This window comes from Grampus griseus (assembly GCF_964374135.1).
Source record: "Grampus griseus genome assembly, chromosome: 4".
Lineage (NCBI taxonomy): Eukaryota > Metazoa > Chordata > Mammalia > Artiodactyla > Delphinidae > Grampus > Grampus griseus.
Window position 1 is genome coordinate 31,392,901 of NC_138997.1, and position 19,539 is coordinate 31,412,439.

The 19,539-nt window shown below is 37.6% G+C and overlaps 1 protein-coding gene across 3 annotated transcripts in view; it reads left to right on the top strand.

Moving 5' to 3' along the window:
• The window catches only part of ARFIP1 (ARF interacting protein 1), a 135,020-nt gene that overhangs the window by 81,908 nt on the left and 33,573 nt on the right, over positions 1 to 19,539 (top strand). For all 3 annotated transcript variants that reach the window (XM_082653922.1, XM_082653924.1, XM_082653923.1), the window contains 2 exons: positions 7,222 to 7,443; positions 14,901 to 15,058. In XM_082653922.1, the coding sequence (XP_082510048.1) occupies positions 7,222 to 7,443; positions 14,901 to 15,058 (380 nt within the window). The remainder of the gene's footprint in view (positions 1 to 7,221; positions 7,444 to 14,900; positions 15,059 to 19,539) is intronic.

Sequence of the window (19,539 nt, forward strand, 5' to 3'; positions counted from 1 at the left end):
TAAACAACTGGACGGGTAAAACCCTAGGACAAATGGTGAAAGCAAAGCTATAGAGACAAAATCTCACACAGAAGCATACACATACACACTCACAAAAAGAGGAAAAGGGGAAAAAATAATAAATCTTGCTCTCGAAGTCCACCTCCACAATTTGGGATGATTCCTTGTCTGTTCATGTATTACACAGATGCAGGGTACATCAAATTGATTGTGGAGATTTAATCTGCTGCTCCTGAGGCTGCTGGGAGAGACTTCCCTTTCTCTTCTTTGTTCTCACAGCTCCCAGGGCTCAGCTTTGGATTTGGTCCCGCCTCTGCTTGTAGGTCGCAGGAGGGCGTCTGTTCTCCGCTCAGACAGGACAGGATTAAAGGAGCCGCTGATTCGGGGACTCTGGCTCACTCAGGCCAGGGGGAGGGAGGGGCACAGAGTGCAGGGCGAGCCTGCGGTGGCAGAGGCCAGCGTGACATTGCACCAGCCTGAGGCGCACCGTGCATTCTCCCGGGGAAGTTGTCCCTGGATCCCGGGATCCTGGCAGTGGCGGGCTGCAGAGGCTCCCTGGAAGGGAGGTGTTGAGAATGACCTGTGCTCGCACAGAGGCTGCTTGGTGGCAGCGGCAGCAGCCTTAGCGTCTCATGCCCGTCTCTGGGGTCCGCAATGTTAGCCACGGCTTGCTCCCATCTCTGGAGGTCCTTTAAGCAGTGCTCTTAATCCCCTCTCCTTGCGCACCAGGAAACAAAGAGGGAAAAAAAAGTCTCTTGCCTTTTTGGCAGGTCCAGACTTTTTCCCGGATTCCCTCCGGGCTAGCCGTGGTGCACTAGCCCCTTCAGGCTGTGTTCACGCCGCCAGTCTTCTCCCTGGGATATGACCAAAGCCCGAGCCTCAGCTCTCAGCCCCGCCCTACCTGGCGGGTGAACAGACAAGCCTCTCGGGCTGGTGAGTGCCGGTCGGTGCCGATCCTCTGTGTGGGAATCTCTCCGCCTTGCCCTCTGCACGCCTGTGGCTGCGCTCTCCTTCGCAGCTCTGAAGCTTCCCCTCCTCCGCCACCCGCAGTCTCCGCCCACGAAGGGGCTCCTAGTGTGTGGAAACCTTTCCTCCTTCACAGCTCCCTCCCACTTGTGCGGGTCCTGTCCCTATTCTTTTGTCTCTGTTTATTCTTTTTTCTTTTGCCCTACCCAGGTACGTGGGGAGTTTCTTGCCTTTTGGTAGGTGTGAGGTCTTCTGCCAGTGTTCTGTAGGTGTTCTGTAGGAGTTGTTCCACATGTAGATGTATTTCTGATGTATCTGTGGGGAGGAAGGTGATCGCCGTGTCTTACTCTTCCGCCATCTTCCCCCTCTCCTATTTTATTCTTTTTGTTGCAGTGCCAAATGGGAGTGTTTCCATAATTTCTCTTTCAGATCTTTCATCATTAATGTATAGGAATGCAAGAGATTTCTGTGCATTTTGTATCCTGCAACTTTACCAAATTCATTGATTAGCTCTAGTAGTTTTCTGGTGCCATTTTTAGGGTTCTCTGTGTATAGTATAATGTCGTCTGCACACAATGACAGTTTTACTTCTTTCCCATTTGGATTCATTTTATTTCTTTTTCTTCTCTGATTGCTGTTGCTAGGACTTCCAAAACTATGTTGAATAATAGTGGTGAGAGTGGACATCCTTGTCTTATTCCTAATCTTAGAGGAAATGCTTTCAGTTTTTCACCATTGAGAATGATGTTTGCTGTGGGTTTGTTGTATATGGCCTTTATTATGTTGAGGTAGGTTCCCTCTATGCCCACTTTCTGGAGAGTTTTTATCATAAATGGGTGCTGAATTTTGTCAACAGCTTTTTCTGCATCTATTGAGATGATCATATGGTTTTTATTCTTCAATTTGTTAATGTAGTGTATCACATTGATTGATTTGCATATACTGAAGAATCCTTGCATCCCTGGGATAAATCTCACTTTAACATGGTGTCTGATGTTTGTTTGTTTTTTTTGCCTACACGGGACTCTCACTGTTGTGGCCTCTCCCATTATGGAACACAGGCTCCGGACGAGCAGGCTTAGCGGCCATGGCTCACGGGCCCAGCCGCTCCGCGGCATGTGGGATCTTCCCGGACTGGGGCACGAACCCGTGTTCCCTGCATCAGCAGGTGGACTCTCAACCACTGCGCCACCAGGGAATCCCAGCGTCCGATCTTTTTAATGTGGTGTTTAATTCTGTTTGCTAATATTTTGTTGAGGATTTTTTCATCTATATTCATGAGTGATACTGGTCTGTAATTTTCCTTTCTGTTTTGTATCTTTGTCTGATTTTGGTGTCAGGGTGATGGTGGCCTCATAGAATGAGTTTGGGAGTGTTCCTTCCTCTGCAGTTTTTTGCAAGAGTTTCAGAAGGATGGGTGTTAGCTCTTCTCCAAATGTTTGATAGAATTCACCTGTGAAGCCATCTGGTCCTGGACTTTTGTTTGTTGGAAGATTTTTCATCACAGTTTTAATTTCATTACTTGTGTTTGGTCTGTTCATATTTTCTATTTCCTCCTGGTTCAGTCTTTGGAAGGCTATACCTTTCCAAGAATTTGTCCATTTCTTCCAGGTTGTCCATTTTGTTGGCATAGAGTTGCTTGTAGTAGTCTCTTAGGATGCTTTGTATTTCTGTGGTGTCTGTTGTAACTTCTCCTTTTTGATTTCTAATTTTATTGATTTGAATCCTCTCCCTCTTTTTCTTGATGGTTTATCAATTTTGTTTATCTTCTCAAAGAACCAGCTTTTAGTTTTATTCATCTTTGCTATTGTTTTCTTTGTTTTTATTTCATTTATTTCTGCGCAGATATTTATGATTTCTTTCCTTCTGCTAACTTTGGGTTTTGTTTGTTCTTCTTTCTCTAGTTCCTTTAGGTATAAGGTTAGATTGTTTACTTGAGATTTTTCTTGTTTTTGAGATAAGCTTGTATAGCTATAAACTTCCCTCTTAGAACTGCTTTTGCTGCATCCCGTAGGTTTTGGATTGTCGTGTTTTCATTGTCATTTGTCTCTAGGTATTTTTTGATTTCCTCTTTGATTTCTTCAGTGATCTCTTGCTTATTTAATAATGTATTGTTTAGCCTCCATGTGTTTGTGTTTTTTACGTTTTTTTCCCTGTAATTCATTTCTAATCTCATAGCGTTGTGGTCAGAAATGATGCATGACATGATTTCAGTTTTCTTAAATTTACTGAGGCTTGATTTGTGACCCAAGATGTGATCTATCCTGGAGAATGTTCCATGTGCACTTGAAAAGAAAGTGTAATCTGCTGTTTTTGGATGGAATGTCCTATAAATATCAATTAAATCTATCTGGTCTGTTGTGTCATTTAAAGCTTCTGTTTCCTTATTTATTTTCATTTTGGATGATCTGTCCATTGTTGTAAGTGAGGTGTTAAAGTCCCCCACTATTATTGTGTTACTGTCAATTTCCTCCTTTATACCTGTTAGCAGTTGCCTTATGTATTGAGGTGCTCCTGTGTTGGGGGCATATATATTTATAATTGTTATATCTTCTTCTTGGATTGGTTCCTTGATTATTATGTAGTGTCCTTCCTTGTCTCTTGTAACATACTTTTTTTTAAAGTCTATTTTATCTGATAAGAATATAGCTACTCCAGCTTTGTTTTGATTTCCATTTGCATGGAATATCTTTTTCCATCTCCTTACTTTCAGTCTGTATGTGTCCCTAGGTCTGAAGTGGGTCTCTTGTAGACAGCATATATATGGATCTTGTTTTTGTATCCATTCAGTGAAGAATGTATCCATTCATTCTTTTGGTTGAAGCATTTAATCCATTCACGTTTAAGGTAATTATCAATATGTATGTTCCTATGACCATTTTCTTAATTGTTTTGGGTTTGTTTTTGTAGGTCCTTTCCTTCTCTTGTGTTTCCCACTTAGAGAAGTTCCTTTACCATTGCTTGTAGAGCTGGTTTGGTGGTGCTGAATTCTCTTAGCTTTTGCTTGTCTGTAAAGCTTTTGATTTCTCCATTGAATCTGAATGAGATCCTTGCTGGGTAGAGTAATCTTGGTTGTAGGTTCTTCTTTTCATCACTTTAAGTATATCATGTCACTCTCTTCTGGCTTGTGGAGTTTATGCGGAGAAATCAGCTCTTAACCTTATGGGAGTTCCCTTGTATGTTATTTTCGTTTTTCCCTTGCTTCTTTCAATAATTTTTCTTTGTCTTTAATTTTTGCCAATTTGATTACTATGTGTCTCAGCATGTTTCTCCTTGGGTTTATCCTGTATGGGACTCGCTGCACTTCCTGGACTTGGGTAGCTCTTTCCTTTCCCATGTTAGGGAAGTTTTTGACTATAATCTCTTCAAATATTTTCTCTGGTCCTTTCTCTCTCTCTTCTCCTTCTTGGACACCTATATTGCAAATGTTCTTGTGTTTAATGTTGTCTCAGAGGTCTCTTAGGCTGTCTTCATTTCTTTTCATTCTTTTTTCTTTATTCTGTTCTGCAGCAGTGAATTCCACCATTCTGTCTTCCAGGTCACTTATCCATTCTTCTGCCTCAGTTATTCTGCTATTGATTCCTTCTAGTGTAGTTTTCATTTCATTTATTGTATTGTTCATCTCTGTTTGTTTGTTCTTTAATTCTTCTAGGTCTTTGTTAAACATTTCTTTCATCTTCTCGATCTTTGCCTCCATTCTTTTTCCGAGGTCCTGGATCATCTTCACTATCATTATTCTGAATTCTTTTTCTGGAAGGTTGCCTATCTCCACTTCATTTAGTTTTTTTTCTGGGGTTTTATCTTGTTCCTTCATCTGGTATATAGCCCTCTGCCTTTTCATCTTGTCTGTCTTTCTGTGAATGTGGTTTTTGTTCCACAGGCTGCAGGATTGTAGTTCTTCTTACTTCTGGTATATGAGGCTATCTAAGAGGCTTGATGGGAGGGACTGGTGGTGGGTAGAGCTGACTGTTGCTCTGGTGGGCAGAGCTCTGTAAAACTTTAATCCAGTTGACTGTTGATGGGTGGGGCTGGGTTCCCTCCCTGTTGGTTGTTTGGCCTGAGGCAACCCAACACTGGAGCCTACCTGGGCTCTTTGGTGGGGCTAATGACCGGCTCTGGCAGGGCTCATGCCAAGGAGTACTTCCCAGAACTTCTGCTGCCAGTGTCCTTGTCCCCCTGGTGAAACAGAGCCACCCCCCACCTCTGCAGGAGACCCTCCAACACTAGCAGGTAGGTCTGGTTCAGTCTCCCCCGGGGTCACTGCTCCTTCCCCTGGGTCCTGATGCACACACTACTTTGTGCGTGCCCTCCAAGAGTGGAGTCTCTGTTTCCCCCAGTCCTGTCAAAGTCCTGCAATCAATTCCCGCTATTCTTCAAAGTCTGATTCTCTAGGAATTCTTCCTCCCGTTGCCGGACCCCCAGGTTGGGAAGCCTGATGTGGGGCTCAGAACCTTCACTCCAGTGGGTGGACTTCTGTGGTATAAGTGTTTGCTAGTCTGTCAGTCACCCACCCACTAGTTATGGGGTTTGATTTTACTGTGATTGCGCCCCTCCTACCGTCTCATTGTGGCTTCTCCTTTATCTTTGGGTGTGGGGTATCTTTTTTGGTGAGTTCCAGTGTCTTCCTGTCAATGGTTGTCCAGCAGCTAGTTGTGATTCTGGTGTTCTCACAAGAGAGAGTGAGAGCACGTCCTTCTACTCCGCCGTCTTGGTTCCTCCTCTCTCTGCTTTTTAAAAAAAGAACTCCTTTATAAAAAATGTTTATTCATAAAAATCCTTAGTTGATGATAAGAGAGAATGTGTCAGCGAATTCATTTCAATTTTAAAATAGAAAAATATGAGTAGCTAAATATAAATTTATGTGTATTGACAAGGAAAAGTCTCAAGATATTCGTTCTCAGAAAAGAAATGCTCAGGATATTATGTATAGCATAGCATGGGCTCATGTTTACTTTAAGAATATTATATATGTGATTATATAGGTTTAAAGGAGAGTCTCTACTACCCATCAAACTATTAATACTTTTCTACTATTTAGTCAAATTAAAGGACGGAAGGGGAATTTCATTTTTATTTCATTCATTATTTTAACTTTTACAACAAATACTAATTCTGTGACCAAAACTTTGAGAGACATGATAAAAGAACAAATTTGCAAATTTTCAAAATTGCAAAACTTATTTACTGCTTTTCAGAATATTTTTTTAGATTTAAATGATAAGGATTATATTAATGCCCTACATTGTTAGTCTAAAAATGTATTGTTGAGTAGTGAATTTGCTTGTAATTTTTTATTTCTAGCAAAAATTACTAGAAAACTTATTTTCATGTGCTCTAAAGTTAGGTACTTTAAAAAATTGTAAATTCCTATATCATTATTTCTGGGACAGAGATGGAATAACATAGAGTAGAATAACATAATTTAATTTTATCTGGGCAAAAGTAGAAGAATTCAGGAATCTGTAATCTCTACCTCTTTCTCTTTCTCTGTTCCTCCCCCCTTCCCTCCCTCCCTACCTCCTCTTTCTTCTTTCTCCTTCCTTTCTTCCCCTCATTCTTCCTACTCACACACATATACACAGCTATTTAAGGGGAAAATTGAAGGAAAAAAAACATTTGAAACCAATAGGAGAGTAGAATTTTGGTATTCTTATTATTCCTATATTAATAGTCGAGTATTGTTCTTAAATCAATGCCAAGTATCTCAGTTGTTTTCAGTAATCTACCAAAGTGCACAAAACTTGAAATATGATTATGTGAGAGAGCTCATCTGGCAGTATATACACTAGCTAGAGACGTCTTAAAACTTCCTCTAATAAGTAATAGTTAAAAAACATGTCTGATAAATTTACTTTCTGGGGCTTCCCTGGTGGCGCAGTGGTTGAGAGTCCGCCTGCCGATGCAGGGGACACGGGTTCATGCCCCAGTCCGGGAGTATCCCACGTGCCACGGAGCGGCTGGGCCCGTGGGCCATGGCCGCTGGGCCTGGGCGTGTGGAGCGTGTGCTCCGCAACGGGAGGGGCCGCGACAGTGAGAGGCCCGCGTACCGCAAAAAAAAAAAAAAAAAATTTACTTTCTGAGTCCTGATGAACCTCTAAGGGGGCTGACCGTTTTCCGTTTGTTAGGCTAGCTTGTTTGAAGCCAAAAATGGTGCATGCCATATGCTCCAGCATTTGCACTTTGGATTGCTGTATTACTGTTTTTTTCTTTTGTTCTTTTTTTCTTCCTAAACAAAGTATATCTTTCCACTTCTAGTGCACTCGACAGATTATCTCTGAGAAGCTGGGCCGTGGATCAAGAACTGTGGACCTTGAACTTGAAGCTCAAATTGATATATTAAGAGATAACAAGAAAAAATATGAAAATATTCTAAAACTGGCTCAGACATTGTCAACCCAGCTTTTCCAGATGGTGCATACCCAAAGGCAACTTGGAGATGCATTTGCTGACCTGAGTTTGAAGTCACTAGAACTCCATGTAAGATGATTTGAAATAACTATTGGGGGGTGAGGGGGATGAAAATGGCAATAGGAGTATACTAAGAGGTAAGTTGTTACATTTCTGATTTGCTGAATTCTTAATAAAATTGTAATCTTGTGGTGTTCTTTAAGATATTTCATATAATTTTCAAGAAGGCCCAGCTGACTTCTATCAACATAGTGGTCCAGTTGTACCCTAAAGAAGATGTCATCTGGAGGTTTCAGGGCAAGGGAACTTGGTAGAGGAAAGGAAAAAGAGTACTCAGCCTGCTAGAGCCTAGAAAGAATCATAGCTATGTATATAGCTGGGTGTGGGTAGAAAGTAAATTCAGGCACCTATTGAAAATCTCCTGCGTAGTCTCTGAATGTCCTAAGCAAAGAGTAGCTTGCTTGACTGGATTTGTGATACACTTTTACTGAAATCATTAGTGTAAAATTGTGAATTTTAGAATGAAATTATTTTTCTGTATATATCTATATAAGTATTCAACAAAGCATTATTAACAATTTCTAATAATATCTTAAGTGACTCCTTTTATGTCTTTTTTTTCCTCACGTGGAGCCAAAAGGTACAGAAATTCCTTGCCTACAGACTTCTAACTTGCACAGTTAGATAATTTAGAGCATTAAATCATTTGATAATATCTAGTATCTTGGACAAAGAAAGTTTGGCTACAGATGACAATGTTGAGAAAAACATTGAGATTCAATTCTAACTGAGTCATTAGACAGTCAAAAAGAAGAATGAAACTAATATTTAGGAAGCTGAGTTATCATAACAGCTGCAATTATTGAGTATCCACAATTTCAATATAATGGGCTAGGTGCTTTATAACCATTATATCATGTAATTTATCTAACACTGCAAGAAATGTTATCCCCTGTTTATAGATGAGGAAGTTGAGGCCAAGAGAGTTTACGTAGTTTTTATAAACTCACAAAACAAATAAAAGATAGAATTGGAATTTATATCCAGGCCTTTTTGTTTCTCCATGATCTCTTTTTTTTTAAATAAGAATTAATAGCATTTTTTAAAGTATTTATTTTTTGGCTGCGTCGGGTCTTAGTTGCAGCACACAGCGCACAGGCTCTTTGTTGAGGTGCGCAGGCTCCAGAGCAAGTGGGCTCAGTAGTTGTGGTGCATGGGCTCTCTAGTTGTGGCATGCAGGCCCAGTTGCCCTGTGGCATGTGGGATCTTAGTTCCCCAACCAGGGATTGAACCAGTGTCCTCTGCATTGCAAGACAGATTCTTAACCACTGGATCACAAGGGAAGTCCCTTTCCATGATCTCTTGCTGTCTCTTTAAATGGAATCTTTAGATGGTCTGTGACCCAGAGAAAAATCCCCACAGTATGGAGAGAGGTAGCCAGAGTATAGGGTCTGGGGAAGTGCTGCAGTAATGTTATCACTGATGCTATATTCAGTAGAACCTATTAATTATAATAGTTAACAGAGATTGGGGACTTACTATACACCAGATACAGTGGTTTATATGTGTATTAGCTCATCTAATGCTCAGTCTTAGCTAGTAGTACTTTTATTATCTTTCTTTTACAGATGTGAAGTCCTTTTTTTTTTAAACAGAACTGAGAGGGTAATCCTCAGTATTCAAGTCCATTGGACCCAGTTTGAATTTTTGAGTTTTTTATTTGAGCATTTTTAACTCTTTGTAAGGATTGGTATTTCATGACTTTATTCTTTCTTGGAGGTCTTCCAATGAGAAAATTTACTTATGGTTTTAATAGAATAAAACTTGTTATCTTGCAACTACCATATGGGTCCATTGGAAATCAGACACGATATGGGATCTTAATGATCCTATTTTCCTATATCTTAAAACATTTTGCTGTTTCACCATCTTAGGAATTATTTCGTTATTACTCATCAGTTTTTTCCTACCATGTTAAAAATGACTAAGACAATAAGAAAACTAAAGAATGACAGCATTGCCTAGAAGAATGATACAATAGTGAGATAAATACTTTTTGTTTGTTTGCATTGCCAAAAAGAAATCTGGAGAAACTATTTATGTAGTTGTTTGTTTTTTTTTTTAATGTTCATGCAACACAATTAAGAATTTTGGAATTTTTCATTTTTGCACATAATGGAAAGAGACTACAATACCAGATTAATACATTTCACAATTATTACACAAATCAGAAGATGACTGCAAAGAGATAGCAGTATTGACTCTTACCAATGATGGCAAAATTGGATAATATCAGTGAAATTGCGGGCTATAAGTATTCCAATGATGATATCCTATGTGAATTTTCTTAAAGAGTCATTGAATAATAATGTATTTTTAAGGACAAAAGGAAATACGGTATTGTGTTAGTCAAGATTCTCCAGAGAAACAGAATCAACAGGATACATAGCTATATAGAGATTTATTTTAAGAAATTGGTTCACATGATTGGCAAGGCTGCTACATCCAAAATCTGTAGGGTAGGCTGGCAGGCTGGAGACCCAGGAAAGAGTAGCAGTACAAGTCCAAAGGCAGTCTGCTAGCAGAATTCTTTCTTGTCCAGGGGAGGTCAGTCGTTGTTCTATTAAGGTCTTCAGCTGATTGCATGACACCCGCTCACGTTATGGAGGGCAGTCTGCTTTACTGACAGTACACCAATTAAAATATAAGTCTCATTCGGAAACACCCTCACAGAAACATCAGAATAATGTTTGACCAAATATTTGGACACTGTGACCCAACCAAGTTGATGCACAAACTATCTCAGGTATTTTCATTTAGTTAGTTGTTCAACAGGAGCAACTCCAACAAGCCACATTTTTTTAAAGAATCTGGACCGTCCTGTTTTGCTAAGAAGACATGATATTACTTCTTTTGTGATGTTTATGCACCAAAATATACTTGATATATTTGTTAGTGAACAAATGCTGAAAGTAAATGTGTATACAAAAGTGATTTGAAGGAAATATATAATATAGAAATTTTTTAAAATTCATTGAATTGAACATTCTAATTGATATTTATAAATGTAAAATTAATGGTAAACTAGAACCTACTGGAGATGCATTTGAAATCTGGAATCAACATTTACAAGGAGGATATTTTTGTATCATTCAAGGTTTTCCAGAGAAAGAGCATCAGTAGGAGATACACACACACACACACACCCCCAAAAGATTTATTTTAAGGAATTGGCTGACACTATTATAGGGATTGGCAAGTCTGTAATCCATAGGGTAGGCCAGAAGGCTGGAAACTTGGACAAGGTTTCTGTGTTACAGTGTTAAGACGGAATTCCTTCTTCTCTAAGAAACCTCAAACTTTTGCTCTTAAGACCTTCAGCTGATTGGATGAGGCCCATCATGTTATGGAGGATAATCTCCTAAAAGCCAACTTTAAACCACATCTTCAGTGTTTATCATCGTAAATGTTGATCACATCACAAAATCTGCACCTTTGTAGCAACATCTAGACTGATGTTTGACCAAACAGCTGGACACCATAGTCTTATCAAGTGGGCACATAAAATTAACCATCACAATCCACCCTTTGTCAACTTAGCAGCACTTATATGCATCTCTTTAAACCACACTTAATCTCCAAATCAAGACAATAAAGTCTTACTTCCACCTAATGTGATATAACTATCCTGTGTACTATCAAAGACACAGCAACTCTTTCCCTAGAAGATGATGCAAAGTCCTTCCTTGGGTGAGGATCACTTTTTTCCTTGATCTCCTGAAACTTAAATACTATGGTGTTAAGTTAACAATAGCTATATGTCATGATATAAAGTTAATATATCTTATGTGATAAGGGAGGAAAGATAAGATAGGGAAGAAAACAAAGGTACTTGCTTTACACACACACACACACACACACACACACACACACACACACACACAAACATTCATAACAAAGTAAGGAAGAAATAAGAATTATAGTCCTCATTTCTACAAATGATCACATGGTTGTAGCTTCTTCCATTACCCATTCCATACTGCATTTGTTCTCAGGTAGCACTTCAATCTGTGGTGGTTCTTTGCCTGGTGAGGTGACCCAAACCATCATTCCTGAAAGGTCCAGACCATTAGCAGTCCTTCCTGAAATGGGCTGTTGTAGTTTTCCATTGAAATTAATCACAGGACATGGTAGTAGTAAGGGATCGCCTGGGTTCCAGGCTTACTCTTCCTTACCTCCATTGTGGAGGGACAGTCCAAATTCTCCTTGGTAATCAGGATCAGTCACACCCGCCAACACAGTAACTCCCTTCTTTGCCTGTTGGTTCTTTTTGAGGAAAAGTTTATAGAGTACAGTAGTGAAGAGCTGAGGTCCACTTCCTTCCACCTTATGCCATATTAACTGAGATTTCTGGAAAATACATAGTGCAGGGGCTGGCACATAGCGGCACTAGATAAATTATGATGGTTATGATAGCTGTTGTTGAGATTGTGACATTTGGGGGTTGAGGAAGAATTTATAGATTAGTCCAGTTTCTTCATTTTCTAGAGAAACAACCAATATCCAGCAGTAAAAAAAGTCAAATCTCCTGAAGGAGATAGGAAATGATCTTTTTTTTTTTTTTTTTTTTGCTGTACGCGGGCCTCTCACTGTTGTGGCCTCTCCCGTTGTGGAGCACAGGCTCCGGACACACAAGCTCAGCGGCCATGGCTCACGGGCCCAGCCGCTCCGCGGCATGTGGGATCTTCCCGGACCGGGGCACGAACCCGCAGCCCCTGCATCGGCAGGCGGACTCTCAACCACTGCGCCACCAGGGAAGCCCAAGAAATGATCTTTTAATGAATGCCTGTCATCTGTCAGAAACTTTATACAGGTTGCCTTGTTAGACTTCCTGTCAAGCTTGTAAGGGAATTATCTTCATTTTATTAGTAAGGAAATGGAGGCCTGAAGAATTTGAGTTATTCATGAGAGACACAAATCCATTGAGTGGCAGAATCAAGATATGAATTCCCAAACTGTTTGAATTTCCAAACTGTTTGAATTTCCAAACTAGACTTTTACCATTTTATCACATGCCTTCCTCCTAGTTCTGTTGTACCATGGCACCTTATTAAATTGCATTTTCTCAATTTAGAGGGTAACATCTACATTGAGATTAGGAAAGCTTCCACAGTCCAAATTACTATCAATTGTCAATGAGTTCTTGTGATTCTAGTTTTTTTGTATTATTGTTTAAAATAACTCATTTGTGATTAATTAGGTAATAATAACTATTACTAAAACTTGGTGTTTTAGGTCCAATCATATGCTTCTGTTATTTAGTCCTAATGTATAAGTTGAATGGGAAATGGTGGTCATTTATATTTGGTACATTTACATCTGATAAATATTGTAAATAATGTAGGAGCTGCTGAAGAGAAAAAAAGTTCAAGTGTTTTGAAACTTCATTCTCTATATATAAAGCAAGTAAATTTTTAGATCAAGGAATTGTGTTGGCCTTTCTTCTTCACTGACAGATTAGAACTACAGCCCTGTTCTTGATATGTATACCCTTTGACTATTAAAATAATGTGTAAAATACCCCTGTCCAACTGAGAATACTAAAATAACTTATCAACTAAATGAAGTTTGAGGCATGTTTTATTTTATTTTCATTGCCAAAAAAGCATATTTAATTATGTATTTATAATGCATATACATATTTATTTATTTCTAGTGTCCTAATTGTTTTGTAACATTTACTACTATATCTCTTGTACCTTACTATAAAAAAGCTTTTTTATTTTAGCCAATTAAGTTTACAAATTATGCAATAAAATCTGAAGTTTTATACACATTTTCATCACAGAATTATGGGCGAGATTTACACTCATGAAACAGAACAGCGTCCATTTACTCCTCCTGTCTGCTTTGAATTTAGGGCTGTTTTTCTCATCTGTAAATATAGGATTCCAAATTCTGCTGTATAACATATCAATCTGCAGTGATTTCATCTTACAATACTCTGTTTTTTTGTTTATTTGTTGTTAGTAAAAGCACAGCTTTCTAGGTTATATAGATCTCTCTGTGGCTAAATTAGGACTTCTGGCATTTTCAAAGTTAATGTGGAATTGTGGATGTTAAGAACTTTTAGCAATGAACAGTGTTACAGGGATATGATACAATGACATATACTTTGTTGTACAGTGAATAGAAAAACTATGATATTTATATCCAGCTCAATTTCATATTTTTCTTCCTCTTATTTGGTGATTTTTTAATTTTGCCTTTTACCTCTTAATGAACACCAAAGAAAATAAGAACAATTGTGTGAACTCTTTCTAAGTTTTTTTTTAATGTTTTCTCCTATATTCTATTTCCAGTAACATTTATTTAGTCTTCAATATTGTAACTTATCTTGTACAAATGGTGCCAAAACTCTTCAGCTTTTCTGCCTTTTTAGTTTTTACATATATTGATTGATAGTCCTCTTATGTAATCCTTATCTGCCAATATTTGCAAATCAAGGGCTCTACAATTTTGAAGACTGAGTTCCAAGTAAAGAGTTACATGGACCTCTCTTAGATGGAAAATGCTTTCAGCATAATAAAGATAATTTTACTTTCTGTATTTATTAATTATTGAATATTCTATCACCTGGAAATTTAATTGTACCTATAGCACTAATGTTAAATTTGCATCTTCTAAAATTCTACTTAATTTAATATTACATTTTTTTCAGCTGAAATTTAAAAATGTTTTTAACAAACTCACAATTCTCAAATTGAATGATATATCTTATAATAAGATATGATCAAAGTTTTTATTTGGTCAGATGTGTTCCTGATAATCTGTTAACTAATCAAACTTAGACTGAAAGCTTTCTCTGCTCAAAATTTAGAGTTAGTCCTTGCCATTCATATGTTAAGGAGTCATGTGTAATGTTTGCTAAGCTAAGACTCAGTTTATTCAGAGAAAATGAACTAAAACTGGTGTTGAGTGATCCTTCCTCAGCTGTTTGTCCAGATAGATCTGAGCTTGGGAGTCAACTGGTTGCTAAGTTTACAAAGAAATGTGTATTGTTAATATTTATACTTTAAGGAGATTCAGTCAAAACACAAAAATTACAATCTATTTTATGTCTGAAAGTTTTAGCCAATTGTTACCTAATTTGGTTGTGAAAGTTAAAGTTTCTCTGATTAATAATCTGCTATAGTTTTCTTCTTAACAGCTGTGCTTACAGTATAATAGAAACAAAATGTAGAAATGAAAGTAATTTTTCTAGTACAAAGTAGTTTCACTTTTTAAAATTATTTGATTTTAGCTATGCCTCAGAGCTGAACAATTTGGTTTATTCGACTTTTTCTGTAATTCTGTAGCTAGTTGTGATTTAGATTCCTATTTATTTATTTAAACATTGAAAGAGAAAACTTCTAAAGCTAGATTTCTAAATCAGATATTTTCCCAATAGTGATGTGTTTGAGATTTTCTTTAGTCACATTTACTAATTTGTAACTGGATAAATTAAGATGACTTTTTTGTTTTAGGAAGAATTTGGCTATAATGCAGATACACAGAAACTGCTGGCTAAAAATGGAGAAACTCTTCTAGGAGCCATTAATTTTTTCATTGCCAGTGTGAACACTTTGGTGAATAAAACAATTGAGGATACATTAATGACTGTGAAACAGTATGAAAGTGCCAGGTAGGTATAGATTTTCATTATATTGTCTGTTTTACCAGGTGGTGCATAATTTGGTTAAGGTTTTGGGTTGCAAATAAGAGAAACTGACTGGCCAATATGGGCAGAAAAAGAATTTATTAGGTTATAGGGTAGCCCACAGAGCTAACAGAAACGCAGGAGAACAGATTCTAGAAACAAGCAAGAACCAAAGCCAAGTTAATGCCTCAGAAGAATCTAATTAGGGTACTTGATGCTGCTACAGCTCCCATAAATAAAAATTTGTAAAAGCTCCTGAGTACTTTGCTTCATTGCGTTGAGAGTATCCGGTTGAGCGTTGGCCATGTGCCCAAACCCTGCCTGCTAGGGAATAGGGAGGTGGAGGAGCTCCCGGCTACAGCTTCCTTGGAAGAGGACAGGGCCTTGTGTTCTGCCAGGTAGATACCAGATGCCCTTTCTAATCTGGCCTAAGCCTGCCTCTTCAATCATACTACCACTGCTTCCCTATAAGCAGTTACACTGCTTCCGCAACAGCCAGACTCATAGTTTCAATTTCTCTTGAATATACTAGCTCATTTCTGCCTCCATGATTTTGTTTATGTTGGTTATTCAGATTATAACCAGGCTTCACAATCTTCCAAATTTTACCTTTTACATAAATTAAAGTATTTACCTTATATTTTCATAGTTGTTTATAATGCAGTGTTTTCATACATCTTTTTTTTTTTTTTTTTTTTTTTTGCGGTACGCGGGCCTCTCACTGTCGTGGCCTCTCCTGTTGCAGAGCACAGGCTCTGGACGCGCAGGCTCAGCAGCCATGGCTCACGGGCCCAGCCGCTCCGCGGCATGTGGGATCTTCCTGGACTGGGGCACAAACCCGTGTCCCCTGCATCAGCAGGCGGACTCTCAACCACTGCGCCACCAGGGGAGCCCTCATACATCTTTTTATACACACACACACACACACACACACAATTTATCTCATAACCATCCTGTTAGGTAAACAAAATGCGTATGAATAGGTACTTAGAAATGTCTAAAAAGTAGCAGATCTACGATAGCATTTTTCAACTTTGATTCCAGGCCCAATTTTTTTCCCCCACTCATTCCTGTCCCCTTTGAGTTTTTTTCCTCTGAACACTTGATTTCTTTATTTTCTCTTATACTTTTTATAGCATAGTTGAAGATAGTGCAAACTTTACCTTTTGGATATATAACTTTACTTTTGGCCTCTTGATGTAGTTTAATGATGTGAGAAATGCCTATGAAAACTCTAAACTCATCTAGTCTTTTTGCTATTGAGTGCTTATTCTTAAGTATATATGTCCTTATGCTTTATATAGCTAAAAGCCCAAACCACTTGGAAAGTTAACTTTTTTTTTTCTTGAAATTTATTGGTGGTAGTTACTGAAAACAGTTTTGTACCTTATAAACACTTATACAATTCCAATTCAAGCTATAAAATGTTACTACCATGTTCTGTCTGTAGCATACCTTTTTACACACACCCTCCTTACTCTCCTGAAACTCTTTTTTTTTTTCTATTGAACTATAGTTGATTTACAGTATTGTGTTAGTTTCAGGTGTATAGCAAAATGATTCAGGTATGTATATATTCTTGTTCAGATTCTTTTCCTTTATAGGTTATTACAAGATACTGAATATAATTCCCTGTGCTATACAGTAAATCCTTGTTGTTTATGTATTTTATATATAGTGCTTTGTATCTGTTATCCCTCCCCCCTTTCCCCTTTGGTAACCAAAAGTTTGTTTTCTATGTGTATGAGTCTGTTTCTGAGTTGTAAATAAGTTCATTTGTATTATTTTTTAGATTCCACAAATAAGTGATATCATGTAGTATATGTCTTTCTCTGTCTGACTTAGTTCACTTAGCATGGTAATCTCTAGATCCATCCATGTTCCTACAAATGGCAATATTTCATTCTTTTTTATGGCTGAGTAGTATTCCATTGTATATATGTACCACATCTTTATCCACTCATCTCTCAGTGAACACTTAGGTTGCTTCCATGTCTTGGCTATTGTAAGTAGTGTTGTTGTGAACATTGGGGTGCATGTATCTTTCTGAATTAGAGTTTTCATCTTTTCCAGATAAGAGCCCAGGAGTGGGATTGCTGGATCATATGGTAACTCTATTTTTAGTTTTTTAAGGTACCTCCATACTGTTTTCCATAGTGGCTGCACCAATTTACAGTCCCACCAACAGTGTAGGATGGTTCCCTTTTCTCCAGACCCCCTCTAGCATTTATTTATTATTTGTAGACTTTTTTTTGATGATGGTCACTCTGACTGGTATGAGGTGGTACCTCATTGTAGTTTTGATTTGCATTTCTCTAATAATTAGAGATGTTGAACAACCTTTCATGTGCCTAGTGGCCGTCTGTATGTCTTCTCTGGAGAAATGTCTATTTAGGTTTTCTTGCCATTTTTTGATTGGGTTATTTTTTTGATATTGAGTTGTGTGAGCTGTTTGTATAGTTTGGAAATTAAATCCTTGTTGGTCACATCGTTAGCAAATATTTTCTCCCAGTCCATACATTGTCTTTTCGTTTTGTTTATGGTTTCCTTTGATGTGCAAAAGCTTATGTTTGATTAGGTCCCATTTGTTTATTTTTGCTTTTGTTTCTATTGCCTTGGGAGACTGATCTAAGAAAATACTGCTACATTTGATGTCAGAGAATGTTTTACCTATGTTCTCTTCTAGGAGTTATAAGGTGTCATGTTTTATACTTAAGTCTTTAAGCCATTTTGAGTTTGTTTTTGTGTATGGTGTGAGGGTGTGTTGTAACTTCATTGATTTACATGCGGCTGTCCAGCTTTCCCAACACCACTTGCGGAAGAGACTGTCTTTTCTCCATTGTATATTCTTGCTTCTTTTGTCAAAGATTAATTGACCATAGGTGTATGCGTTTATTTCTGGGCTCTCTGTTCCATTGATCCATATGTCCATTTTTGTGCCAATACCACGCTGTTTTGATTACTGTAGCTTTGTAGTAGTATCTGAGGTCTGGGAGGGTTATGCCTCCTGTTTTGTTCCTTTTCCTCCAGATTGCTTTGGCAGTTCTGGGTCTTTTGTGGTTCCCTACAAATTTTAGGATTATTTGTTCTACTTCTGTGAAAAAAGTCATGGGTAATTTGAATAGCGATCTCATTAAATCTGTAGATTGCTTTAGGTAGTATGGCAATTTTAATAATATTAATTTTTTCCAATCCAAGAGTGTGAGATATCTTTCCATTTCTGTGAGTCACCTTCAATTTCCTTTATCAGTGTTTTATAGTTCTTAGCATATAGGTCTTTCACCTCCTTGGTTAGGTTTATTGCTAAGTTTGTTTTATTTTGTTTGTTTTGTTTGATGTGATTTTAAATGGGATTTTTTTTTCTTTTATGGAAGGTTAACTTTTGATCTTTGCACAAGAAAAGATGCTTCTATCCTATGCTGTGTTCGTAATTTTCAGTTTAGTATTAACATACTAAATCAGATTCTTACCAGATCTCAATCAGATTCTTAATGACTTGGATAGGAAGGTCAAGACAAATAGCTGTGGTTGTCAGGTGGGAGAAAGACACAGATGGATCTGTGTGCCTTATTTAGGATTTGGGCTTGTTTTTTTATTTTTCTTTATTGTTTGAAGTATTTACTAACATTGTATTAAAATCAGAAGGTGGGAACAAAGAAACAGAAGAAATCTATCAATATGATTTCCCTCGATAACATTGCAGGAATGTCTCAATAAGGTATCTTCCAGTGGGACTTGCTTCAGCTCCCAGTAATTGGTTTTCCAGTCTCTGTTTAAATCCTTTCATGGGCATTGCCAGTATTTTTCGAAGTATATACATTATTTCAAAGTATATACATTTATTATGTAAATTTTTCACTTCTGTAAACTCTGGTTCTTTTCCAAATCTATCTATTCCTTACTCTTAGTATCCTAATTTGTTTTCCCTTTTACCTCTTTAATCATTTTAAGCATTCTTATTTTCTAGTCTAAAAAGATTTTAAATATGTGCTTTTGAAGATGAAAATTCTTTTGTTCCAAAAGTATCCCCTATCACTTCCCAGTTAAGAACTACATGAATCTAGTTTCTGTAGACTTTGTAATTGTCCACCTGTCCTGAAATATATTTTAGCTACTATTTTTAGTTTTAGGTATTTTAAAATATAAAATATATTTCATTTGAAGTATGTCATATGTTTCTCTTCAGCCTTAATTTCTAACATGCTTTTAAAAATATTAACCCATATTAAAGAAAGACAAATATATTAGATGTCACTGTTTGTACAGAAAACATTTTATATTTAATTTGCAAAGGAGAAAAATAAGCCTCTAGAGGTTAAATGGTTTGTTCCCAGGAATCAATTTCAAAGCCAAAATGAAAACCCATGGACTCCTTACCATCTATTTTTGATCATTAGGCCTCAAGCCTGAACTGGACTAATCTCAAATTTTCACATCTAATTATAAAAAATAATTTTCATGTCTTA